Genomic DNA, 27,893 nt, shown 5'->3' with positions numbered 1-27,893 from the left:
TCGTTGATCGAACGATTGAGCGTTCCCGATAACGAGCATCCGATTATGGATCCTAAAGTTCAGGTGTCCGATACCGACGCCTATATAAGAGACAATTACTCGGCGTCGGCCAGTGCTAGAGCTTTATTTCTCGTTGGACGTCGTCGACTCGAAAAATCGTGTGAGTATCTGCGCGGAAAAAGTTTCGAGATCGTGCGCGGAGAATACGAGTATTCGATTCATTTTTCCTTTTATTTTCTCGTTCGCAATTCGTTCGCGTGCTCCACCGATTTTTCCGGGAGAGAGGCGAGGAATTTTTAGTACGTGTACAGGCTGAAAACGCGACCACGAATTCCGCGTCCGGCCGAACGAGTTCGGAACGCGTTCAACGCCGGTCCGGGAAAAGCCAGTGAAACTCTGCGGCGGAAATCTGTCAAAAACAATCGCGGCCCGACCGGTTCCGCGCAATTAACCGCGAGACTCGCGGCGAAACGCCACCCGAGGATTTTTAATTAAACTAACGTCGCGCTGCTGTGGTCCCAAATCTGAATTTACCTGCGAGCAATCGATGCGAGCGCCAGGGTGTCGCATGCGAAACGTCCGAATTCTGTTCCTATTTCGTTCAAAATAGCGTTAACGGTGACCATGGTCGTTTACGACCACGCAGATTAATCGAACAGAGCAAATAATTATGGATTGTGGATTTTTATGCCAGACAGAAATTTTCCAAGTCGACTGTGAGAAGCAGAAATGAAATAAACCAATAAATTTACCAACTCAGTTTTCTCGTAAATGCGCGAAATTCGCAGTCTAATTATAATACTGATAACTTAATTTGCGCAGTCTTTGTTGTCGAATCAAATGCGGGCACAACGTTGGGAATTCTCGGTGTAGCATAGCGTGTTCTTACAGTGAGTGTGTAAGATGGTGCAACAATTGATCGAACGTAACAACATTTTAGTTAGAAAAAATTTTGTTTGCCATCTCTTCAGAAACGAAAATAAGTCCAAAGTGAAATGTGAATTGGTCGGAAATGACGAAAAGACCGCATGAGGATTAAATTATGCCAAGCTAGAAGGATTATACAACGCGTAGTAAAAATGTCGGTAAAAAGCAACTGTTACTATTTTTCCCGTAATTCTGTAATTTTTCATTGTGCATCGTCTAGTAAACTAATCCGTGTAGCTTGGCAGGGAAATGTCGCTTGGTCCGTTTCTGAGAAAGTTGTTCCGATCGAAAGTGTGTGCCATCGATTATAAGAGTGACTGTACACATTATCGTCGTAACAATAGAAAATCCGCGGTCTGGTTGTGTAAGGGATTGCAAAAGTAGGGGTGCTGAACGACGCGTTTCAATTTTCAGGAATTATGCGTGTGTTGGTGTTGGTGTTGGCCGTGCTCGCTGCCTCGTGCGACGCGTACAGCAACAGTTTCTTGCTGCAGGGTGAGTGGCACATCAATTTTCAAACTCCGACGAATTCGAGCGGATTGCTCGGTAATTCGATTTCGAATTCAATCGGGCCTCGGGACCGAGTGAAACGCAACTGTTTCGCCGTTTCAGAGCCGATCGCGGGGGGATCGTCGAACGGAGGTGATCAGCTGGTCGGTTTCTTCGAGAAGCTGAAAGATTGGATGAAGAAGGGCCACGATAAACCGGCGATCCCTGTCCTGGACCCGCTGAAAAAGGATCATCTTGAACTGAACGTAGACAACGAGAAGATGGGCATCGCGTACGAACACCTTCCATTTTCGATTTCAGCTCGACCACGCTTTAGCCCTCGCGCGCTCCACAGATAGAGCAGCATAACAATTCCCGGTGTAACTTTTTGTAGATAGATTCCCATAAGATTAAATCGCAAAACCCTGTGAATTGATATGTTTTGTTTACCAAAGAAACACAAATTAGAAAATCATCGTAATCGTTGGATTTCTCTGAAATTGAGAGATTTCGGAAGTCGCGTTAGAATCAATGTAAATGTTCGTCGCGACGAAATGTATGTTGACCAGTGTTATTGACAGAATGATTGTTCGATTTGCAATGACAGGGTGGAGGGTGCGGTGGACAATCTGCGAGCGCTCGGTTTGTCAGACTTCGTTGTGAACAGAGCCGATTTTCGACTTGCCGGACTTCAAGCGAACGTCGACTTGACTTGGAAAAATATCGACTTTTTCACCATGTACAAGATTACCAAGGGAAAAATACCCCCTCAAATGGCGCTCTATGGGGAAGGAGCTATCCTGTAAGTTGCACAGCTTGTTCGACGCTTCTTCGTCTAGTGAGCGACGAAAGATTTCAGTCCGACAATTGACGGCTTCTCAATAGATCAACGTGATAGCTCGAGTAACTTGTTTTACGAGTTAGATTTTCATAATGTCCATTCGCGCAGAATAATGTTGAGAACGAACAAGTTACCAAACGAGTAGCACACTTTTTATCAATGTAGCGTTATCTCCGAGTGATACGACGAAACTCGTACCACTGCCGTAGGAAACTTCTTTGCCGACGATTCTCTGTCGGTCATTCGGTGCCCTACCGTTGCTAAAACAGGATTACCCGTGGTCGATAAAGAAGTTTTCTACCACAAACCCCTGCTACCCTTACAATCTACCGATAAAGAAGACTCGAACGATTATCGGTCGAATAAAAATTAATTAAATCGTGTCTTTTTAATATCCAGAGCTATAGCAAAGGATTTACAAGTGGCAGTGGAAGTGAGGCTTACAGTAAACACAGACGGCAAACTGTATGTGAGGGACATCGACCTGAAAATTCAACTAGGGGAATTGGATGTAAGTTTTCTATGTCAACCCTTAAGTGGGCTTACGAAATAGGGTGCAAAAGCGCAGCAAATCAATTATTATATTAGTATTCTCATTGAAGATTGTATATTGACTTTGTAGAGTGGAATTTTTATTACAATTTATATAGTAAACTAAAGTTTGTTAAAACCTACCAGGTGCAATACGTAGACATTAGACATTTTCAATACAAAAATAGACGTTTTTGATCATTAGAAATCATTAGAATTGCTATGATAAATCTTGTCTGTTCTGTTCCTTGTATCATCGAAGAAATTGTTCTGATCTTGTGCGACGTTTATGGAGCACTAGGGATCATTGTCATTATCATTATCTTGAATGTTACAGTTCAATGCCACCGGTTTGCTCTACGATGAAGAACTGTCGAAGATCATCAGCCAGATCATATCGGAACTAGTGCCACAGGTTCTCCGAGACTGGCCAGCGGAGGTATCGACAAATGGTGGCAAATTATTGAAGAAAGTGTTGGATCAGGTTCTAAGCAAGTTGACGATAACTGATCTAATCGAAATCATCGGCTCGTGAAGATTACCTCGCACCTCTGTATCCTCATCTTATCTGGAAGCTTTATGAACGAATAAACGGGCATATATTTAATTAAAAACAAAAAATAATAATAATTGCTGTAGTTGTTGCTCAAATCGTTATTTAATTGCCTGTGCGCCATTTCTATCAGAAGGTTGTCTTCTAAATACATAATATCCGCAAGTCTAGTCATTGTAAATAATACGAAAAGTTTAAATAAATAATGACCACAGCTACCACAAACAGATTCATCTTCACATTGGCGTTTCCTCTACCATCGGCGAACAGATGCTATCATCAATATGTTTGTTCCTCCACTCGTGCGAATACGATACATGAGAATCCAACCATATGCATAAGCTCTCGCGATAATCGCAACCATGCTCCCGATAATTTGTGCAGAGCAGATCATTATCTCCTCGAAAACCGGAACTCCACGAAGTTGCTAACATCGATGGTCCCCTTCGTCCTGGACATCAGCATCGTCGAGCTTCCGTTGCGTTTTCTGAACAAAATTCCATTACTCGAAGTAGAAAGCTGAAGTACACGATGATCGACATATCCAGGCATAGTTGATATTTGTTTAGCGATTTTAACATCCCTACTTTCCTTTGCGATAGACATCTAGGATCGGTTCTACGAATGATTTAAATACCCACCAGCACGAAAGTTGATATTTTTATTTTTGTCCATTGCTGCAATCCCTGGTTCGCGATAAATTCGTGGATTTTCCCGTCTGCATCCGTAACGCCGTCGCGTCGCTTTCTTCGTCTAATTCATCGGCGATCCCCCTAAGCCCTGGCGCGTAATTAGCCGAGAATCGATGCGAAACCGATGCACCCGGCACTATGGTTCGAGAGAATCCCCGGATCCTCGCCCCGGTAAATCCTTATCTCGCCTCGATGCGAGGCAGCGATAGCATGGCCGCGACGAAATTCCGCGAAAGGCGCTTAGCCTGCGAGAACGAACGGGTTGCAAAGTAATCAGCGGATATTTGCCGGGGCGACGGAGGTTGCAGACGCCTCAGCGCCGAGTCAAAGAAACCGCGGGCCAAGGGAAAATCCTTCCCCGTTAATGGACTTGCCAACTTAATTAAGCCCGCCCGAAGACGCACACCTTGGCCGCGTCCTCGTACCGAGCAGAAAATCCGGGTGTCATCCGAAGAAAATCCTGGATTGGCTTTCGCAACTGTGCTTCCGACGATCAACCATGAAGGGCTCAATTGTTTTCGGGACTCTGGATCCCAGAATTTAACCCTGCGCATTAGTATAACGACCAGCGTCTCTGTACCCTTCCCCTCCTACGACGCGTCACGTGACGCGGAGAGGGGGCAACTGTATTCCCCTCGATTCTAATCAATTCCCCTGATCCGAGTTAGAATCTACTAAATTACTAAATGCGGGGTGGAGCTTGCAACACACTGAGCGTTGTGAAATGACTGGGTGTTGGGCTGATTCGTGTAAATTTAACCGAGCGCCAGTCGTAACGCGCCCGATCGTTCCCGCGTGCTACAACAGCCGAGATCTGTTCGTCGATCGATCGAGGAACAGACAGGAGACTTCGGGGGGATTAAATCTCGGCGAGAAATTCATGAAGAGATCCTCGCCGGGTCCGCCGGCTTTGACAAGAGCAACAAGTGTCTGTTTGGTGTACGCGATCCGAATCGGACGGCGCGCCGTGTTTTCGAGAGGATGTATACCTCTTGGGACAGGCCCGTTGGGACACTTTCTTCCCCACGAATCACCATTACAAACGATTTAATCGACTTCCACCGAGAGCGAGTCTCCTCGCCGTCTTGTAACGGAGTGTCGCGCCGTGTCGTGTCGTGGCGCGTTGGCCTCGACTCCGCTCTATCAGTCGGCGCGACGTTCTACTGACATTTTTCCGAGAAACGCGATGATGTAACGCGATTAGCGTAGCGTTACGATAGCGCGGTAGGTGTGCGCCGGCTTGCATGATCGTGAGCGGTAGCATAGTGTTCGAGCGTCAACACGGTTGCGAACGGAAGCGCCGTGGTTGGGTTTGGAAAATTCTTGACTCGAAACGGGAAAGTTAGAACGGTGGATATTTTGAAAAAATACGGAGATTGAGATTTGGACATTTTTTCGGTAGATTTTAGTATGCTGTAAAACATCGCTTGTAGGGTGAATAGGAGATGGTGGAGCTGTTGGACTCTAGGCAATGATCGAGGTATTGGATTCGAGATGGTAGCGGGTCTAATAGACTCCAAACAGTCATAGAGTCATTAGACTATAAACGGAGATATGGCTAATGGACTCGAGGCAATGATAGAGTCATTAGATTCTAGGTTCTAATGGACGCCAATCAGATCTGAGACCGTTCACCTACACCCTTTTATATTCCTTCAGTGGACGCAACATTTTCCGAGAATAGTCAATGAGACACGAGATTGGGGATGCAAAAATGCCGGGGACTAGCGAAGACCAATCAGAGCCACGTTCGGTCGCTACATCATCTTCCTGTGCTCATACAGTACACGAATCTGAGACCTTTCACCTTTCTCTCATTTTCCTCCAGTAAATACAATTTCAGACAATAATCAAGGAAACACGCTATAGGTGGCGGGCCGACCGAGGTCCAAAAGTGGTGGGGACCAATGAAGACCAATCAGAACCACGTTCGTTCGCTACATCATCTTCCTATGCCCATACAGTACACAAATCTGAGGCCTTTTAACTTTTTCTCATTTTCCTCCAGTAAATGCAATTTAAGACAATAATCAAGGAAACACGCGATAGGAGGCGGGCCGACTGAGGTCCAAAAGTGGTGGGGATCGATGACGACCAATCAGAGCCACGTTCCGTCACTACATCATCTTCCTGTCTCCATACAGTACACAAATCTGAGACCTTTTAACTTTTTCTCATTTTCCTCCAGTAAATACAATTCAAGACAATAATCAAGGAAACACGCGATAGGTGGCGGTCCGACCGAGGTCCAAAAGTGGTGGGGATCGATGACGACCAATCAGAGCCACGTTACACAAGTACCTAGAAGACGTCCACGTGGCGCGAGACACCACGATTCGATTTTCGGCGGGTAAATCGATTACGTTGAGGAGGCAGGGACAGCCAAGCGGATTGAGATCGAACGATCGCTAGGACGAGGCCCCGTAGGGCTCGAGAAGGATCTCGGATTCTGTGCGAGTGGAAAAATGGCGAGGTCCGAGGGAAACCGGTCGGTACAGGGAGCGTGAAATAAGCGGCGGGACGGACAGCTGACAATTACACACACCGGTCGAATAAGCGAGACGGCTTTTCCTCCGTGGGACACCTGTGAATCTCACGAAAGTAAAAACGATCGACCGCCGTTTAAGGATTAATCTCGTAACGGCCGGTCTGTTTTTTCGTCGGCGTTCGGACGGCCCGACACCCGGTATGTGCAGCCCCGGGAACGCGTGTAAGCGGCGTGTGTGCCGTGTAATTACGTATTCTCGGTAAACCGGCGAGGAAAAGCGGCCGACATACCCGGCCCAGGCGTTTCTCATTTCCGTTGAAACGTCGATACGTATTCGCCGTGACGCGACCGACGTTGGAAACGCGACCGAGGACCGGCCCGACACGGCCCGCGCGGAAACCGTGGCGATTTAGTCGCGTCTCGTTGCGTAATCAGCCATATTTATCCCTTTTGTAGAGCGTCGACTTTCTATAGTGCTCGGAAACCGCGCGGCATAAATGCAGACATTACTTACGCAGAATTTTTCAGACAGGACGCACGCGGTGCGTTCACAACGGACAAAGGGTGAACTGGATTTAGAAAAGGGCGAATTTGAATTGCAGAAATTTAATTTCGAGTGGAAAACCTGTACGGCACGTATGGCTCGATCATATCCGTGCTAATCAATGTCACGCTTGTGTTGGAATAGTAGGACTGTCACTTAGCTGGAATGCTCAATTAAACCGTCACTAGGTTGTACGATCAATCGTGCAGCAAACGTTTTAGATTCAACTATTTATTTGTTGGAACTGCTCGGACGACGAAGAACCGAATAATCGATGTTCTGACGTACTGAAAAAAAAAAATATGTATCTTTACACTAGAACTACCGAGTAACAAATACACCCGATGAATATTGCTTTGTAATCATGACAAGACTACATCCGTTCAAACCTAATACCATTTTTATTCTAATATATGTGCTTCAATGAAAAAGTTCATTCAAAAAATTCTGATGAAAACATTTTTATAATTTCAGTAATTGTGAAAGAAAACATTAGGAACCGGTCGTTTTGACTGATTCGGTAGCTTTGGTGTTAATGTAGAAAGACATGCTATGAAATTTTTTCGGAAAGTGAACAATAAGGAAAGTTGTGAATATTGGAAAATGAGTTGTATGTATATTATAGGAAAAGTCAATAACATGGCAATACAGAAACGTTGAATACAAGAAATTCTAAGCGAAATTTCAAAAACGGTCATTTGACCGCGCGCGGTAGGTTTAGTGTTAACACTAGATTTACGGGACCCGTCAAAATGACGGATTCTAATATGTTTAAATCGCGAATATTGAGATTGTAAAAATGCATCTATGAGCAATTATTTAACAAATTGATTTCTTTGGGTATATATTATTTAAAAAATGGCTACAAACTTTGATCGATACATTCATGTTATTTTTATAAAGTAATGTAAAATAGTCATTTTTAGTGCTCCGTAAACCTAGCGTTAAACGCCTGGCATTGGCTGCACTGTTTAATTGCAAACTTCATAGAACGACGATATGAAAATTGAATCAAGAATGCAGCGGAGAAATTTTGCACTGTCCTCGGCTCGCTTACTGTATAATCGCCGTGTATATTTTCAGTGCCGTGTCAAATGAATCTCCTAAATATTGATGCACATATATGCCAACCGTTTCCATCCCGTCGTTCTGTTAAATAATGCATCTGTCAGACGAACGGCTGATAAATTCACAAAGAATCCGCACGTATTCTGCTCGCACCGTTTCTAAATACATCCTGGTGAATATTTTCACGAGCATCCGCGACCGAGAGACCGCGTTGTTTAAAACTAGCTGGTTCGAATGCTCGTGTCGCGAAAAAAAAAAAGATGGCTGCCGCGGTGACGCCGAGGAATCGATTCTATTTATTTCGAGCGTGCCGGCGAGCGAGAAGTCAAACGATACGGCGATGATCGTTCCGCGAACGTGTTTGTAAAATTGTTTTCGATCCGAGCGGAGCTCCCGCGATTCTCTATAATTAATGTCCGCGACAAGTAGACGGCGGTCTTAATTGTACAAGATTTCAATAAAGTGTGTCGGCAAGCGCGCGGCGCTCCTTTCCCGGCGGTTTCGATGCCGCTTCCGAGAACGCGTATCGTCTTAATCAGGAAACTCGTACTGCCCCCACGGCTGGATGCGCCTTAACGCCATTAATTAAGGGGAGATTAATTTCGTTACGTGCACCGTGATCTCGGAACTCTAATTGATAACACGGACCGTTTCTTTGAAGCGCGGGCCCGGACGGGGTGACTCGATAATCGACGCACAGACTGATTAATGCATCGCCGAGCGATACCGTCAAATTACGCGCCGATCGGCTTTATTAATTAGCCTGACGCCAAATAGGTGGAATCGATCGAACAATTCTCACATTTTTTCAATAAATAATCGGCAAGTTCGGTCACGAACGTTAATGTAATCTAATTGTATTTTCTTGCCACTTGAGAATGTATTTTTATCATTTATCTGTTTCCATTAAAAAAAAGGAACTTCGCCTTCGGCTTGTTAAAGCAAGAAACGAAAGATCTATATGGTCGCTGTTTCTCGCGATCGATGCCGGCAGTTTTTATTCTGCGCAAAGATCTAGTTATCATGGTTCGTCGTCGCGCCATACTTTTTGCAGCGGCGAGAACGCGTTAATATTCGATCAGGCGGCAGATATCGTGGTTATCGAGTTTATGCGCGAGAATTCCGCATAAAGCCAGCACGGAGAGGCTGTCACAGTCGAGGATCCGAAATGGGTCGTCGAAAATTCAGCATATTCGCGACGGAAGGTGAACCGGTCGCACAACGGCGTCGAAAGTGTCGCCTTAACGAGGTGTCAAGGGAGGTGACGATCAATCAACCGTGTCAGACTCAATCCGACCGAGGAGCGCGACAAATCACCGACACGGAAAATATTAGTTGCGCAAAAACTGTTTTCTTGCGGCCGAGAAACATCGTCGCGCCTCACCAAAACAATACAGAGAACGGTTAGGTGTTGTCCGTTGGTCTGATCGCTCCTCCGCCCACGCAGTTTGCCGCTACTAACCACGGTCCAGCAACTTTTTCCTAATACCTGAAGCAGTGGTTTTCGCGACCTTCACCTCTTTCCGAACGCCTGAACGCTTTCTTCTCACTGTTCAATCCTGCTCGACGTCGACTCGACAACTAATCAGAGTTAATAGATTTAATTAATCCGAACGGTTCCGATTCGATTCGAACGATTCGGTTTCTCAATTTTTGGAGAAATCTCACGAATCACTTCGCAAATTGTGAAAGAAATAAATCTGAAATCCGTCAGTTTAACGGGCTCGGTAATTCTAGTGTTAAATATTCTTTTCCCAATTTCAGAAGGTCAAAACTCTGTGAGAGACCACGGTCTGTAGTCAACTGACAAATAGACTATAGCTCAAGAGCTATACCAAATGTCGCTAATTTACAGAAAATAGGGTCAGAGAAGAATTTCTAACTAGGTTTACGGAGCATTAAAACGGACTATTTTACATTACTTTCTGAAAATAAGAAGAATGTGTCTATCCAAGTTTTCAGCCATTTTTTAAATAATATATGCCTAAGGAAATAAGTTTGTTGAGTAATTCCACGTAGATTGATCTTCACAATGTGTTAAATATTCTTTTCCCAATTTCAGAAGGTCAAAACTCTGTGAGAGACCACGGTCTGTAGTCAACTGACAAATAGACTATAGCTCAAGAGCTATACCAAATGTCGCTAATTTACAGAAAATAGGGTCAGAGAAGAATTTCTAACTAGGTTTACGGAACATTAAAACGGAGCATTTTACATTACTTTCTGAAAATAAGAAGAATGTGTCTATCCAAGTTTTCAGCCATTTTTTAAATAATATACACCTAAGGAAATAAGTTCGTTGAGTAATTCCACGTAGATTGATCTTCACAATCTCAATAATCATAAATTAATCCTTTGCAGTCGGCGCTATTTTCATTCTGAAACTAAATTTTTCTTCCGTCCTACAATATTTTGATTTTATTCATACGAAACTGATCAGATTTCTACATATAATATTTAAATGTTTAGTAATCTATTGAATACAAATTTTGTAATGTAACAAATATTTTGTAATTTCCTTGAAATATTGCCACAACAATTTCTAGTGGTGCTTCAGAGTCACCACTCGAGTGCTAAGGGTTAAAAATATTAGAACCCGTCATTTTGACGGGTCCCGTAAACCTACTGTTAAAGAAACAGAGGTGCCCAAAAAAAAAAAAAAACAACAAAATCAAAACGGTGATTTTGAAACCGAGTGAAAACCGAGGATTCCCGGTGTCTCGAAAATCGGTCGGCGTGTACGGTGTCGTGTCTGCGTGATCCTCGGCCGTTATTCCGATCCTTTATCCGGACGGTGATCATTAGCAGCTGTGCTTGTCACGGGGCGTGGAGTTTTATTTAACGAGGCCGTTTATTAATTACATCTTAAACTGATCCGATTACATCGGCACGATGTTTGTCGCGTCTCGCCGCGAATAAAAAGACCGGTCGTTCGCGCTTGTAAACACGGTCTCGGAGCTCCGGCGATCATCCGGCATAATCGTTGCCACACGACACGAAACGAAACGAAACGAAACGAGACGAAACGAGACGAAACGAAGTGAACAGGACCGACTCGCATACGCTCCGGGGATTCCGGGAACGCGAGTCAGCGAGGGCCGCCAACAAATGGAACGGCTTTCTGTGTCTTGGTCGCTGCCAAATCACGGACGGGAGAGAAGCACAGTCGCGGCGCAGAAAACGTTGCTCGGCCTGAGCTACGCTCGAAACTGGATAATGAGAGCGACGCCCAGTTCCGAGGAATCGAGCTTTGATAACGAGAAACGATAGAGAGAGGAGAGACACGGCGACGCGACGCAGAGAGGACCACCGAGCTGAAAATAAAAGAGAGACCGGCCTCGTAATTTCGCGGATTAAACCACCGGCCGAAATAGATCTTGATGTCGCCAGCGAAATCTCCTCGAGATAATGATAACGATTCCAGATCACCGGATAAACGCTTGCAGGACCTCGCTTTTTCTTCTCCTAATGCGCGTTTAGAGAATTCTTGAAACTTTGCCGGGAATCCATCTAATCTGGTCTCCGACGTTGTTCGCTCCATGCGTCTCTCCTGTTAACAAATGTTTTCCGTCTTATTATCGCCGTTTGTACGTTTCACGTAGATGAAAACCGTTACCATTCGATTAATGACAACGTTAACACATCGGTGACCAACAGTTTCTCTCTGTGCCGGCCACGATGACCAACCGTGACCGACATCGAGCGCCCACATTCAGCGGAATCTTATCCGTAAAGTTATCCAGCCGGCGCGTCGTTAAACGTGTAAATTCGAAATTTTATCGCGTTCGCAGAAACGCGGCTTAATCGGGGCTCGCTCGAAACTGGAATTCCTATCGGCGGCTTTTCGACGAACGCGCACGAAATTAGCACGCGCGTACGTCGCGAAGTTTCCACATCGTTCAGGCGAATTTATACCTCTTCGCTTCGCGCGCATCATCGCGGGTGCATCTTCCACAATAAATACGAAAGATGAGAACCGGAGTATTTTTACTTCTTCACAGTGATCGAACTCGATTCACCGGTTCTCAAAATGGGGGAAAAAAATGTTTCTCATCACAAATTTTTGCATCACAAATGCGCGCATGTGCATAGAAGAGGAGCATTAAAACTGAACGATAGAAATGAACACCGTTCCAGCGGTTGTCACTGCCGTTTCACTGTTTCGTTATAGGCGAATCACCGGGTCAATTCATCAAACATCAATCCTCAGCCTACAATGTCCACCAATCACTTTGAGCGATCATTTTGGATAAAACTCATTAAAATCATTGCGGATGAATCGGCCGGGATGTACGGCCAAAGTGAAAACTCGGGTCGGAATCGCGAAAGGTTGAAATGCACAGAAGAATTGGAAGACCGTGAAAAAGCGTAATGCTTGTAGGATTACTAGACTGCGAATTTCACGCATTTATGATAGAACCGAGTTAGCGCAAATTGGAAGGAAATAGATGTTTACCTAACTCTTGTATCGCGTTATTTTCTTCTTTTTTTTTTTTAATTGTTTAATGTTGCTTCAACATCAAAGGTCATTTTCTTACAATATATTATACATATTTGTATCCTTGACATACTTGGCAAGACCGGCGATATACTCCTTAGAACTTAACAGAATGGGTAAGGATCTAGGCAACTCAGCATTTTTCCTTTCATTCTCATATTTTTTGCGTTCTATTATTAGGTGATTTATGTTAATTGGTACTTTACATATATCGCAGATCGTATCTTCTTTCTTATTTAACAAAAACGAATGGGTTATTTCTGAGTGCCCAATTTTCTGATTCTAGAAATTGAAGTTTGAATTTGACGATCTACTGGACTTGGAAATTTGTGCCGCTCAAAATCCGCTCCTTCATTATGATATTTTTGTATATAATTCCTTTTAATTTTGTCAAATGCCTGTTTCCTAAAAATTTCATGTAGGTGGTTTTTAAGATCGTTTTGCACGCTGCTAATTTGGCTGCTCTATCAGCATTTGCATTACCTTGTATACCCATATGCGACGGAATCCAGCAAAAAGTAATGGATTTGCCGGTTTCAACAGCCGCGTTATAACTTTCTTGTATTTCCTGTATACATTCATCGGTTGTTTCCAAATCTTCAATGGCCATAGTAGCACTCTTTCAGTCTGTAAAAATTGTAAATCTATTCCCAGTGATACACAAACGTATCGCGGAAAGATCCGCGGTCTAGTGATTGCAAAATTTTTGGGATCCTCAAATTTGACTTCGGCCCCGACCCGACCCGACCCGACCCGAATCCGAAATTCGCCTTTAGCCCGAGGTTTCCACGTCGTTGCGATGCGTCGAAAAATAACGCGTTATTTGTTTTCCGGCCGTGTACACGCGAGCTCGTTGTTTCAATTATTTGCGCTCCGAGCGTCGAGTAGGAGCAAAGCAAACAGCCCGGGACCATCTAGTCGACCAGGCCCTCCTCCAGACCGAAGTTTGCACGTTGCTTCTTCGCAAAAATTCAGACCGTGGGGAAGAAAAAACAACAACCGGCGAACCAACAGAAAAACCGCCGGCGACTCTCGCACCAGTACCGGGAACGCTCTTGTCTTTTTAACGACGCTTGTTTAAACCGCGCCGTGCCGTTAACCTGTCAACCGGGGATGACGAGTTAACTCGTCGCTGGGAAATCCTGCCGCAACGACGACCATGTTAACCGGTAATTGGAAAAACTACCTCCGCGCATACGTCGAAACCCGACGGATCATTTGGCTTTTTATTCCATTCGTTTTCCTTTGTTCTGGCATCCTGCTCGCGATCGTTACACGGCGAAACTGGTAGCTCATAGATATTTTCATCGTTATAAAAATGTCCCTTCGTACAAGGTCATTTGTTACGAACTTTAACCCTTTGCGGTCCAACGTGGTTCCTCTCTTTCGCTTCGGTACTCGTTACGAAGTTATGTGCAGTTCATTTATATTCCCATAGGTAGCTCTATTAACCTATTTAGAACAGATAAGGAACGCTACAGTTTTACTTGAGTACCGCGTAATTGGGAAATTATTACACTGCGGGCTTTCACGCAAAATAAAAATTGTCTTCATTGCCTTCTTTTTTTAATACTAAACTTATCGAGCCTTAAAAGAAATTCATACATGTTGTCTTATAAACATGACGAGATTGAATTTATATTTGGATTTTTTTATAATACATTCTCTCCTAAATATATTTATTTAATCATTTCCCACGAAAGCACTTTTACAATTTCAGTAATTGTAAAATAAAAAATCTGGAACGGTCATTTTGACCGGCGGTGGTAGGTTTAGTGTTAACAATGTTAATAAAGTTAATAGTTTCACTGTTTCGTATTCCACTCGCCTATTTCTATCTAGATCTTCAAGATCTTCATCCCTCCAGCATGGCTGCCAACAAAAGAACCACCTAGAAACACAAAAATACTGACTGTACCGGAAGTAGTGTTAGAATAATATCACAAAATATTCATTACTAACCTTGTATGTTGAAGTACCTGTCCCCCTATACTTCCCTAAGCCATAAATCGAACAAAATGGACGACAAATGCAAGTCCGCGTCAACAATTCACTAAACAAGAGTTTTCCGTTAATTTAAAAAGAAAATATGGCTACCGATGGATGGCTGCATGAATAAAACATACTCGTTGACGCCCGGTACGTCATAACTCATTTGCGTCAATCAACCGAACGTTACAGTATGCAAAACGCGGAATGTCAAGTAAAAAGTGTTTCCAAGAAAAGCTCATTACGCATGCTCGGTCCCCGTAAACGAGAAATTATTATCTGGAGTGTACCTCGCGCGGAATCGGTCCACCTTATTTACCGTTGCAGTGTCCTACATCGTGCTCGAACACCGAACACGAATCCTCGCAAAAATACGTCCTGCCTGTAACTACAATAATTCGTCATTATAAAGCTACGTGCACACTGATTGATCCGTGTTTTGCGTTTAAAAAAAGTCGCGGAGAATATTTTCGCGCGGGGAAAAAAGTTACTTCAAACGACCTCAGGAAGACTTTCAAGGAAGCACATTTTTGGGACACATAACCTAAGCCACGGACATACATTGTAATGAGTGTTCCTGATTTCTCAACATTTTTCATTTCTCGAGAAATGAGAAATAAGAGAATTCTCGAGAATTTTTAATAAAATAGAAAAATATTGGGAAACTTATAATATTTGGAATATCGTTAGTAATATTTATCGAAAGGACAAAAAACTTTAACTCAGTGTTTATTCCTGTTCAATATAACTTTAATAATGCAAAATACGACTTTTAGTACTTTCTCTGTAATTTCGACCAATTTTAATCAAACATTTTTCTCACGTTATATAGTGACCCAATTGTTCTAACTTCTCAAAGAAAAAAAAAATTCAAGTAGTATAGTCCAATATTGACAAAGTTATGCGATTTTTAAGAGCGTACATTAGTGGGAGTCACTGTAACTAAAAATCGTGTTGGCCTCAATTAGGCCGTTCATCGACGCCGTACAGTGGGCAATTTGGACGAAATCGGATTTAAAATCAAAGAACTTTCGATAGGAATGAGGTAGAACGATGAAATTTTTTTAAAATGAAAGCTGCAACTTTGTAGAATATGGGAAAAATAGGAAGATTATGGTACGAACGCTTTTTGACCTCGATAAAATTCGTTAAACTTGCACAAATTCAAGAAAATTTTAGTTTTCTCAATACCACGCGCGGAAAAAATTTTTTTTCAACATGCTATACATCATTTCCCATAGATTTTTTCACGCTGATTTCAAATCTGGTCTCAAAATTTGTCTAGGACCTCAGGAGTTTGCAAGAAATACATTTTTGTGACAAAAACTAATGAAATCATTTTTTCGTTGAAATGATTCGATGGTAATAATCTCCCTATTTTTCCCATATTCTACAAAGTTTCAGCTTTAATTTAAAAAAAATTTCATCGCTCTACCTGATGTCTATCGAAAGTTCTATAATTTTGAATCCGATTTCGTCCAAATTGCCCACTGTGCGCCGCACAGGAAAAAAATTATATGAAAAAGAAAAAAAAAAGGTCAAACATCAAACAACAAACAATGGCATGTGCATTAACATCAAATAATGGTGACTTCCGCGCGATGCATTCTTGGAAATTCCGAAAGTTGATGTTTAAACTTAAATTGCGGCGAAAGCATCTCGAAGTATCTCACGAAATTTTGCACAAAGCTAGATCAATATCATAACTTGCCAAAACGATTAGTTCCAGACCAAAATCTATTAAAGGATTTCTTGTATGCTTCCATAAATAAAAAATGGGCAGAAAATAGAGATTTTCGATTAGCCCATCTTACTTAATGTTAACAACTTTTTACAAAAATTTTTTTTTGCCAAATAAGCGTTGTACCTGTGGCAATCTCTCCACAAATTTTCAAACAAATTCGTTGGATAGTTTCGTTTTTGCAGATTTTTTTCCGCCTTTTGGCCATTTGGCACCACTGTGCGCCGCACAGCGGGCAATTTGGACCAAATCGGATTCAAAATCAAGGAACTTTCGATAGGAATGAGGTAGAGCGATGAAATTTTTTTTAAATGAAAGCTGCAACTTTGTAGAATATGGAAAAAATAGAGAGATTATTACCATCCAATCATTTCAACGAAAAAATGACTTTTTTTTGTCACAAAAATCTATTTTTTGCAAAATCCTGAGGTCGTAGACAAATTTTGAGAACAGATTTGAAATCAGCGTGAAAAAATCTATGGGAAACGATGTATAGCATGTTAAAAAAAAATTTTTCCGCGCGTGGTATTGGGAAAACCACAATTTTCTTGAAATTGTGTAAGTTTAACGAATTTTCGCAAGGTTAAAAAGCGTTCGTACCATAATCTCCCTATTTTTCCCATATTCTACAAAGTTCTAGCTTTCATTTAAAAAAAATTTCATCGCTCTACCTCATTCCTATCGAAAGTTCCTTGATTTTGAATCCGATTTTGTCCAAATTGCCCACTGTGCGCCGTGGAGGGCCGAAAGAGGTTTCTGCCGTTGGTTTTCTTGTTGGTTCCAGCGAATAAAACGGTCGAGCAGTTCGCGTACCATCTGGTTCGCACATCGTCTTGCGAATCCACGAAAACTTCCAGCGAAAACATCGAGGGTGGTGGGAGGAAAAAAGGTGGCGGGAAACAGTGCCCTTTCGACGAGAACACAAAAGCTGCGAGTGTATTAGCGGCCGCTGCGCTGGCTGCCGGCGTCCCGTATAGGAACGGCGAGGAGAGCCGAGTATATCCGAGCGCGCACGAGGCAACAGGCGGCTCGTTTTAAACCCGTGGCCTACGGGGAGTTTTCCAAGCGGTTGGCTGACAGTAAGCCGCCGGCCTCCGAAGCGCGTGTGTCTCTCGTGCAGTTCGAACAATAGTGCTTCTCTCTCTTTCTCTCTCCCTCGCCGCAGTGAAAGTACCCCGTGGATTCCTCCGCATTGTTTTCTCGTTCGGCTGCTTCCTTCCTTCCGGAAGCAGCGACATTGTTCCTCTGCCCTTGAGAGTGTGGTCTCGTGACAAGTGACAAGTGTGCCAACATCACGGGGTCTCGAAGAGTCCCGCAGTATTATTCGAAACGATACTTACTCGTTCTCCCTTTCGAAGTAGTCGATCGTTACACGCCGGTTGGTTGAACGTTTCCACCGAATCGAAAGTAACCGAGTAAACACGTCGAGTCACGGTTTCTGTTTGACAACAAACGGATCGGCCTCGCGTGTTACGTGCAGCGCTATACCACAGTGTTCGGACCTTCGCGACCGTTCAGATTGATTTGCCGTTCGTGTCCTGTGAGACGAGATTCTCGGTGATGGCGGTTCTCCGGCTCGAAAAGCCCGCGCTTTTTTGAAACCCTGCCCCCTCCACCCTCCCACCTCGCGAATTTGTTCGAAGCGTGATGAGACCGACGAAGATGACAGGACCCGTGGAGCGTGGTCTCCTCGTGCTCTTGTATTTCGTTACCGTCTGCCATGCGAACGAGCTGAAGGACTACTGCTCGATGCACACGTTCGATAATCTGCCCGTCAGTGGATTGAGATTCACCAAGGAAGTCGTCACCACGGAGTACGCGAACATCGGCGCGTTCAAGGCTCTGCATTGCTGTCTCCGAGGATACAGGAGCATCGAATGGTCAGTGAAAGCATTTCCTTTTTTCTTTTTTTTTTTTTCATTTTTACGTCCGCGTGCCCACGGAGAAGGCGTTCAGTGTCCCGTGACGCGTATACGGGTTACCGTCACCTCGAAAACTGATTACACGTGGTACCGGTGCACGGTATCCTTTGAACGGTGGCCATTTTGAATTTTGCAGAACCACTTTGCGGAGAGTTTGAAGAGAATTCTGTGTTACGGTCGGTTTTGGAAATTGGTGTTGGATTAACCGATAAGCTAAATAAGAGGTTAGGGCATCGGGAGTAGAAGAGGGCACCATGGGAATTTTTTCAATTTTACGTCAGTTTATACGGTAAGGGACCCCGATTACTGTACCTCTATTAATCGTATTTATTTTTGAAGCATAATAAATGTTTAAAAAGAGATATTAAATTTTATTTTTTTAGAATCAGTTAATATATATGTTATATATCTCTCTTTAAATATTCATTATGCTTTCAAAATAAGCGGTAATTGGTGCCCCCGCAGTAATTGGGCCCCCTACCTTAGGTAGTAAAACAATTTGGGTAGACAAATTTTTGTTATTTTTACAAAGTAATTTTTGAGAACATTTTAATGCCCCGTAAAGCTAATATTAAATTTTATTCGAGAACGTTTGCGCATCGCGAAGACGCTAAACATGTGGACGCAAAAAGTCTGGTGTTTCTTTGACAAAGAAACCGGATCATAACGGTCCACGAACATTGTACTACAATGTCCCTAAGGTTTTTCCCTGTTTGTAAGACGTTCACGATTGTTTTTAGAAATTCGTTTTCTTTGAACGGTTTTATTTACATTTTACTTGAAGATGTGTATCCATTGTCTGACCTCTGAGCGTGTTGATGCAACAACATTGACTCTGCTTCCTTTGCAAAGAAACAGGATTGTGTGATTACATAAATATTGTTCTACAATGTCCTTTTTTTTTACTATTTCGTAACAAGCTCATGATCGTTTTTAGAAATTCGTCGTTTTCGAACGATTTAATTCAAATTGTATTTAAGGACGTGTACACATTGCCAGCGTCGATGCAACAATGTTATAGAAACAAAAAGATAATCGGTAAACTGCGGATCTTTATGCAAAATAAAAATTCCCTACTGGAATTGCAACCAACTGGAGCAAAATAAACATTGATTCTCCTTGGTAGATTTAATGGGTTGAAATTGATGCAACAATATTTCTAATTATGTGCTTCTAATCATTTCACCGTTTTAGATTTCTTCTGCCCGCTTTCCACGCTTAAAATCCCCAGTGCAATAATCAAACACTGCACAATCGGATGGGGAAGCATCGTTTGTTTATGCAACGTTGCAAAACGCCAGGATCAATCGGAAATTATTCAAACCTCGATCCATAAACTAACATCCGAATTCAATCCAATCAATTTCGAACCGAATTAAACAAAAACCCGACAAACAGCCAGAATGATGCATCAAAAATCCATGGAGAACGCAAAGCGAAAGAATGCCCGATGCGTTTTATGCAAACAATCGCCAAAAAGCGTGCCGGTTAAAACAGAAATTAAATTCCCCTTCAAACCGACGAATTCGATTGTAAACTGTACTGGGCATTATCGACAAAAAAAAAAAAAAAGAAACAAAGCGTTATCATATATTTCGCGCTTTTGTTCCCTCGTCTGTGGGATGTTTTCACGACATTATGGGAGCATTTTTTTCTCCCGGTATTCGATCGATAACGTCGGACACACGAATTCAGTTTCCCGTTTTGGTCGAGGAAAGACGCGGCCAGGACCTCCGTCGTTTTATTTTCGTCGAGAGAACGTTTGTCTCTGCATTTTCTCCTATTTTCTTTTTCGGTGGACGTTTCAAGGACCGATTTTTGAATGGCGGGGCCGACATTCGCGGCGACTTTTTCGCTCGGGTTCGCGAGGCTACCTGGAAAACGTAGCTTCCCTCGTCGTGGAACTAATCCATTTATGGAACGAGCATTTTTCTCTCTCTCTCTCTCTCTCTCTGTCTCTCTTCGCCATTTCTTTTTTCACCGGTTGAATACGTTAAACCGGTTATTAGTCCAGACATACGGCACGCTCTCGATTTCCGGGCAAAACGCGCTTGCGACTTTGTTCTCCACGACCTCGCGAACTCCTTATCCTCTCGCAAACCTCATCCTCTTTCTCTCGGTCCCCCTCCCCAGCATTATGGCAAAATGTTGGTTACCAACTCGCAAGCTGCTCCGCAATATTTAAGCGCGACTCCGGTCGCACGCGAGAAAAGAATGCCGGGTCGTTATGCAAATATAGATTTTTCTGGCGTAATTTCGGCCCGACGGAATTAAACTGCAATTTGTTTAAACGGTTAGCCGCGAGCGCACCTGCTCGCGGAATAGAGTAACGCCGGCTAACGACCGAATTTATTTTGGAACGCGTTCACATTTTTGGGGTCGCTTGATATTGATCTTCCCGTTGCGTCTAATTGGGTTTTGATTAAAACGGTGCCCGGTTATCGCTGTCCGCGAGAATCAATTTCTTTAGACGTTGTTCTGTGCGTTTTAACACGCGTTGCGTCTTTGTGTGAGCTCGACGAAACTAATTTAATCAATTCTGAAACTATAATGTTTCGTCTATTGGTACTGCGAGAGGTGGAAATTCGTTTGAAAGTTTACAGGTTAATAGAAAAATTTCGAATTAAACGGTATTACAGGTGGCACAGGTCGAGGGTTAAAGAATATTTCTGTTTAACAGTGAACCCACCACAGCCCGTCGAATTATTTTACAATTGTTGAAGTTGTTTCACTAGATTTCTTTTTTCTAATAAGTCTTTTAATCTAATAAAAATTAAATCTTGTTGTATTTATAAGACAGTATATACTAGCCAATTTTAACACGTTGAATGCCACGTCACCCATATGTGGGTAACGGAATTATTTGTGCCGGTTTTAAAATGAATTTTTACGTTGATGTATTCATTGTACTAAACTTGATTAGGATCCGTAACGTGCAAGAATGATTAGGATCTGAAACAATTTTTCTTTCATTGAATAACTTACTTTGATTTTGTGGAATTTTTGAGGTTTCTAGTTTGGCGATGAAAGTGTTAATGCTCGGTAGGTTTAACGTTAAAAAGAGCGTTGTCAATTTTAACGAAACTTGGACGGCATTTTGAGAATACACAGATGTTCGACGGTGAAATGAAATCCTCGTTGCTTGGAGTTCTACAGGGTGATTCTTTTGTTTGGGGGATTAAAAAGTCTGGAGCCCGAAGGATTAGGATCAACCTGCGTACCTCGAAGGAAGGTCACCGAATGTCCCCTCAAGTTTTTATGGAAGTTACATGTAGTATACCGAGTGATTATCTTGCTGGGAGTTCTAAAGGGCCTCGAACTCGATGAATTGGGCCCTCCAAAGGGACTTCCAAAGGAGGGATGAAGTAGAGTTGAACTGTAAAATCGAAATACCTGCTGCTTTGAATTTTTATGGAAGGTGTTGTATACATAGCAATTCTCCTGCCAGGAGGCACGTTTCTAATTTAGAGAATTGGGTCTGACAGGGGATTTAGAATAGGCCATTCTAGAGAGGTCACGACCCCTTTTGCTAAGCCAACTATATACATTTCAAAGCAATCTCGATGCACCTAGGACGAAAACAGCAACAATAAAGCGAGGGTAAAATAATCCCTAAAGAGCCAACGGTACCCTAAAACTGCACCTAAACCGTGTCTACTTATTGCAATTAACCCTTTGCACTCGGCTGACCCCTCGAAGACAGCACCACTCTAATTATTACAATTAATCCTTTGACTGTTCCCTTCGAGACACCACCAGAAATTCCTACGCTATTAATTAAATGGAATACAATAAATAAATAATAACTGGACTGCGGATTTTTACGTAAAATAAAAATTGTTTCCATTAATTTGCAAGATACAGGCAGCTACATTCTAAAACTCTTGAAGTCCGTGAAATCCGCAATCTGATAATGACACTGTAATAAAACAATACACGTCCTGTGGTTGTGCCTTTATTACCGAAAATTACGTTTTCACCAAAAGACTTTCTAACAGTTTTTCCTCCTGGTCATGCGAAATCCATGCCATACTATATGCCCTATTATACATTCAGAATTCTAACAAAAACAAATTTTCCATATTTACCGATTCCAAATCCGCTTTTGACGCCATTGGCAATCCGACGCAACACCCTACTATCCAACGTATCCATAAAATTGTATCAGAAATCCAAAACGATAATAAATATATTAACTTCGAATGGATCCTATGTCAAGAAAGCCATAATACATTTTTGGAATTCAAATTGGACTAACGGCACCCAAACCAAACTACGTAAAATTAAGACCAATGTCTACGAAACCCTAACCGATTCACAACTTTCTAGGAAAGATCAGGTCGCAGCTATCCGCATCCGAACAGGTCACTCAAGATATACCCACGAACAACAAACAAAACAAACAACAAACAAAACCACCGGGATGTACAACTTACTCCGTGTCCAACAACATCCAACATATCCTACTCGAATGTCCTAAATTCTCTTCTCAACGATTTTCCAGATTTTCCATCGAAAATGGCCTCATGACAAATTTAAACGAGAACCATATTGGAAACGTCCTTCTGTTTTTTAAATCTATTGATATACATAAACTGTTATAAATTTGTTTCTCGCTGTACCCCGCCACAATGTAAATATTAACCGTAACCTTCTCTTTTATATTCAATTGTAATCGATGTGGTCCCTAATTGACCCAGCTGTTAACGCGACCACTTTAAAATAAACGATATACACTAACGAGCAAAACTGAGTCCACACTATTTGAAGCAACATAACTTTTGAAAAATTAGATCAAATGACTTGAATGTTATTGAGAAGTTAGAAGGATTAGTTTATTAGACGAGGTGTACAAAATTTTTGAAAAAATTGCGATTCTAAGTCGAAAATCGTGAAAAATGGCAATTTTTCCACTTTTAAGCGTTCATAACTCGTAAACGAATTAACCAATATCGGTGAAATTTTCAGCATGGATATAATTTATTCAAGCGACTCGAACACATTTTGAAAATGTTCAATACAGGCTCAGATAAAAAAGCTAAAAAAAACCAACTTTTACTATTTCTTCTGCGATTCCGACCAGTTCAAATTTTTTTCAAAAATTCTTTACACCTCGTCTAATAAACCAATCCTTCTAACTTCTCAATAACATTCAAGTCATTTGATCTAATTTTTCCAAAGTTATGTTGCTTCAAATAGTGTAGACTCAGTGTTGCTCGTTACTGTATACAATAATAATAATTCCTATACGAAACTGTGCATCCTCACCGATCCGTAGAAACACGGTACTCGCACCGGCACGGGCGGATTAGCCTCGTTTCTCCCGAAAAAGCCGAATCGGAGAACCGAGAATCGGCATGCAGCTGCTGATGCATATCAGTCCCCAGAAATGGAAAACACATGACTCACGGGGAGGAGGGGCCCCACCCGTCATCCTCGAATCGAAACCTCGTGTCAGGCTTCCGGGCAGTGGGAATCGGCGTATCGAGGACTCGTCGAGAGCTATGTCGTGTCCAATTCTGTTGTCCTTGAACTCTCCTTGGACAGGTTTTTCGCGGACCGGTACGCCACGTTGTTCGGGGAAAAACAGTGGTCGTCGGAGCGTGTCGAAACGAGCGTATCGTGGGACGTTGTTGGTAAAAACGGCGTCGAACGGAACAGAACAGAACGAAGAAGAAGAAGAAGAAGAAGAAGAAGAGCGAGTTGGCTAGCTGGCGAGCGAGTCACGTCACGCGGTAATAACGTTTCCACGAAACGCTTGTTTATTCCACGATAAATCTAGAAGAGCGCGCCGAGCGCTAGCCTCTCGCGCGATCTATAGCGTTCCCGGCCGAGCACCGCGCAGTAGTGCTCACTTTCAATTTGCAAACTTTCGGAACCGGAAGCGAAATTTTTCCGTTAAAGCGTGCCGTTTCCCTCTCGGGAATCGACGAGCACGCGTCGACTATGGGAATAGACGCGGAATAGACAGAGAAATCGAAGCAGACGAGATCCGAAATTTTCGAAATTCGTTCATTTTTGCCTGACTTTTTCGAATTCAGTATATACTGGATCCGTTGAGATTCTGTCGATTCGAATGAGCACAAACACCGTCGTGCATCGGTCTATAAAAACAGGCCGCGTGTACAGCGTCGTACGACGTATGTCCTTGAATTTGTTATTTACATTCAGTATAGAAAACTAGTCTGATTTACGTCGTCTTTGGAATCGTTTTAATGGGAACGATCTCGACGATCCGCCGCTGCTACGTTTGAAAAGGTAAGACGAAAATGAAATTTGAAATTTTCTTTGTGGTTACCTTTCGGCGGCGCAGCTCTTTGAAGTCTTTGTCCTTCGGTAGGTTCTTTTGTCTACCGAGATAAGGCCCCGCTGAGCTCGAAGCGTTAAACGGTGGGGGGGGGGGGAAGAGCGGAGATCTTACATTTATTTCTTTGGGTATAATTTTACAACAAGAAAATGGCTAACAATTTCGATAGATTCTTGTTATTTTTACGAAGTAATGTGGAATAGTCGCTTTTAGCGTTCCGTGCAGCTGGTGTTAAGTGAGCACTACTGTAGCGTTTACCTATAGCGTTCTGCGAGCTGCAGCACTGATGGAAATCGCTATAGGGGGTCGCGGTCTGAGACGAGCTGTGCCCCCGAGGCTGTCCCCCGGCGACCGCAAGGCCCCTTACAAAGAATCGCTTCCGAGAAGGGTCCTCGACGGGCCCATTGCCGATTTGCTCGAATCCCTTCCCGTACTGGGAACCTTATTATTCCCCGGGACAAAGTGGCCACCTCGTCAGCTAGCAGGACCCTCTCCACTCCCCCCTCTCTCTCTCTCCAGGTGTATTGTGCTCGTCCAGGTGTCAAACAACATCCTTGTTCCCGAGCATTCACCGAACTCTCGAGACGGGGCTCGGGGACCGTTTTGCTCGGGCCTGCTCGGGCTCTCGGGCTCTCGGGCTCTCGGGCCTGTTTTGGGAAAGTTCGAGGGCAACGGACGTGTGCCGCGCGCACACCGACGACCCCCTTTTCATTCGATGTCCGCACCTGTTACGTCTCTATCGACCGTGTCCATCTCTTGGAGGCTTGCGGGAACAGCCCCGAACGATGATCGCGCACGAAATTATGCGAACTGACCGCACCGTGCGTCACCAGCTCGAATCGAATTAGCGTGCTCGACTGTCGCGAGCGTCGCATAATTTTTATTTCACTGCGGTCGACTGTTCGGTTGATGGCCTGTTGCGTTTTCTTTTTCTTCAACAATGGAAATGTCCATTGGACATCGTTTATTATACTTGGAGTTTGATGTAATCGTGTGCTTTCTCGATTGCATCATTTTTTTCGTTTGTAGATAAGAAATACTTTCTCATCCGAGGACGATTTCATCGAAGACAATTTTACGTTGAACTCTGTGTGATGTTGTGGTAAATATCTTGTGAGATTCAACTATTAATAAACAGAAATCTATTTGAAGAAATGATCCCGCAAGCAACAGTTAAATCACGTTACTGACGGTTCGTTCGCTCGCGACAATAATTGATGTCGAACAATTTTAGAGAAATTTTCTGTCGTGAATCAGAAACATTCCGAGCCTGTTAGACAACCGTCGTCGTGCCAAGTAGTGCGTTGACATAATTTCCAGAGTACATATGCGCTCTAATACGTAACAAATTGTCGGTTGTTCATGTTCCTCGTTATTTAAAACGTTGACACGTTCTCCGAGGGAAATATTCGTATTTTGAAAGACCCTCGTCCGCAACAGGTTTAATGCACTTTAACCCATTTGCATCATTAGCGTACATATATACGCTCAATTTTCCTGGTTACTATCACCGGAGCCGTGTGCATACGCTCAACTTTCTTGATCATTATCATTATTCGTTAGCTAAAAAATAAAAACGGAAGGTGTTAATTGAAAACATGAATTAGTTGAAATATGAAATTCTTTTACTTGTGGTCATTTTTGTACTTAAATATAATAAGAAAGAAGTTCGGTGATACAGGCCTTCTTTTCATATTTCCTTATGCAAATCGCTGAATGCACTGTGTGTACTGCGCTTCGTTTCTCTGACACGTTTCGCTGGCACGTTTCGCAATCTTCAAGAAACGGAAAGGAAACTATCATTTTCGAGGGACGGCCGATTTCTCCGATTTCTCCGGTTTTTGCCGACGATCGGATCTACGTTTCGCGTAGAAATCGCTAGCATCCGCAGATCGAGGGACCGCCGGCGATTATTCCGTCGCGTTTCCACGTAGTCCCCCGTCGTTTTCCCACCGTTGCGTTGGTTTTTCGCGGTAAACGTTCCCCTCCCGCGTGCTGCGCACCGGGTCGTGTCGATGACGATTCCGGGAAAAACGACGCCTAGCATAATCGGGTTCAGGGTTCGACGCGGAACAAAGGGCGTGGAATCCGTCGAGAGAGACAGAGAGAGAGAGAGAGAGAGGGAGAAGGGACGCTTTTTATTAACGGTCGAATTCACCCGCGGAACAACAAAGGGCGCACGCGGAAGCCATAAATTAAACGACGATTTTCTCTTTGCCTCCGCGAAGCGCTATTCGCGATGTTACGCCGCGATAATGGTAATAGTATGTGCCCCGGCGTGGGAGGAGTGCTCCCATAGTAATCTCTGGTCGACATGAGTGGCGACTGCCGGGTAAAACTCGCGGTAAATAAATGAGGCAGTCGGGTGCACACACACACATACGTAAAAATAGAATGTGAATGATAGGAGCTGTAATAAAATATACATAATCGGAGCTGGGGACGGCGCATAAATATGATTATAGTAATTAGATTTATTATTATCATCATCATTCGCTTCTCTTTCTTCTTCTTCGTCTGCTGCCGCCCCCCTGACCCTTAGATAATTGATTCATTATGTAATTAAAGAAGAGGAGGATAAAATCTGATATCGGTGTTACGATCATTTTTTTATGTACTTCTTCCGTTTGAATTACTGCGAGGTAAACGATGAGTCAATCTCAATTGACTTCCCGCTGTTCTATCTTGTAATTGGTCGTTTGATACAGTATTGCACGGTAAGACACAGTATTACAATCCACGAGGTACTCGCGTACGAACGTTGTTCAACATACCTCGTTGGTAACGACCATTATACAGTGATTTCTCTTTATAGGGTGTCATTACAACTTTTACTTACCACATCTATTCCCAACCGTTTGGGAGGTAGAGCCTGTTCCAGTTGCGTGGGACACCCCGTATGTGTCGCCAAGGCCTGGATGATAAGCGTCGCGGAAATGTCCCCACCACCGCGGGGTATACTACTAGACGATACACGACGCTGGGAAGACCCGTCTTGTCGACACGTATCGAGAATTCACTGTACATAACTAGTACATCACGGAATTGGAAAAGATTAAAAATTACGAATATAATTACAAATGGAGTTTCGATAAAAGTCGTGCAAAATTACGGCCGAAGAAGTCGAACGAAGCTAAAATCTACGCGAGAAAGTCCAGACAACTTTAACACGTTAACTGCCACGTCAGTCACGTATGACTGACAGTGATTTTTGACTAGATTTAGAAATGAAATTTTATCGTGACATATCCAGATAAGCCGAATTTGGTAGTACCTTTACAATTCCGAAGGGTCAAGGCAGCC

At 43.2% G+C, this 27,893-nt stretch overlaps 2 protein-coding genes across 2 annotated transcripts in view; both read left to right on the top strand.

Annotated features, from left to right (window-relative positions):
* The first annotated feature begins 112 nt into the window (after positions 1-112).
* Positions 113-3,574, top strand: LOC143356177 (uncharacterized). The gene is made up of 6 exons (XM_076791649.1): positions 113-158; positions 1,342-1,422; positions 1,540-1,708; positions 2,024-2,218; positions 2,657-2,768; positions 3,126-3,574. Exons 2-6 carry the CDS (start codon positions 1,347-1,349, stop codon positions 3,321-3,323), a joined length of 750 nt encoding a protein of 249 aa, XP_076647764.1. The 5' UTR covers positions 113-158; positions 1,342-1,346; the 3' UTR covers positions 3,324-3,574.
* A 14,230-nt stretch (positions 3,575-17,804) lies between these two features.
* LOC143356689 (interleukin-1 receptor accessory protein-like 1-B) overlaps positions 17,805-27,893 on the top strand; it is a 236,287-nt gene continuing 226,198 nt past the window's right edge. Inside the window, exon 1 of the mRNA XM_076792587.1 lies at positions 17,805-18,241. Coding sequence (XP_076648702.1) covers positions 18,009-18,241 — 233 coding nt within the window. The 5' untranslated portion in view covers positions 17,805-18,008. The remainder of the gene's footprint in view (positions 18,242-27,893) is intronic.

Source organism: Halictus rubicundus, chromosome 8 (genome assembly GCF_050948215.1).
Source record: "Halictus rubicundus isolate RS-2024b chromosome 8, iyHalRubi1_principal, whole genome shotgun sequence".
NCBI lineage: Eukaryota > Metazoa > Arthropoda > Insecta > Hymenoptera > Halictidae > Halictus > Halictus rubicundus.
This window is presented reverse-complemented; position numbering and strand designations above follow the sequence as displayed.

Bases quoted from the DNA above. Each gene is read 5' to 3' on its own strand.
- LOC143356177 (XM_076791649.1), top strand. From the start codon at position 1,347: ATGCGTGTGTTGGTGTTGGTGTTGGCCGTGCTCGCTGCCTCGTGCGAC. The intron at 1,423-1,539 runs GTGAGTGGCACA...TCGCCGTTTCAG, and splicing joins CAACAGTTTCTTGCTGCAGG to AGCCGATCGCGGGGGGATCG. The intron at 2,219-2,656 runs GTAAGTTGCACA...TTTAATATCCAG, and splicing joins TATGGGGAAGGAGCTATCCT to AGCTATAGCAAAGGATTTAC.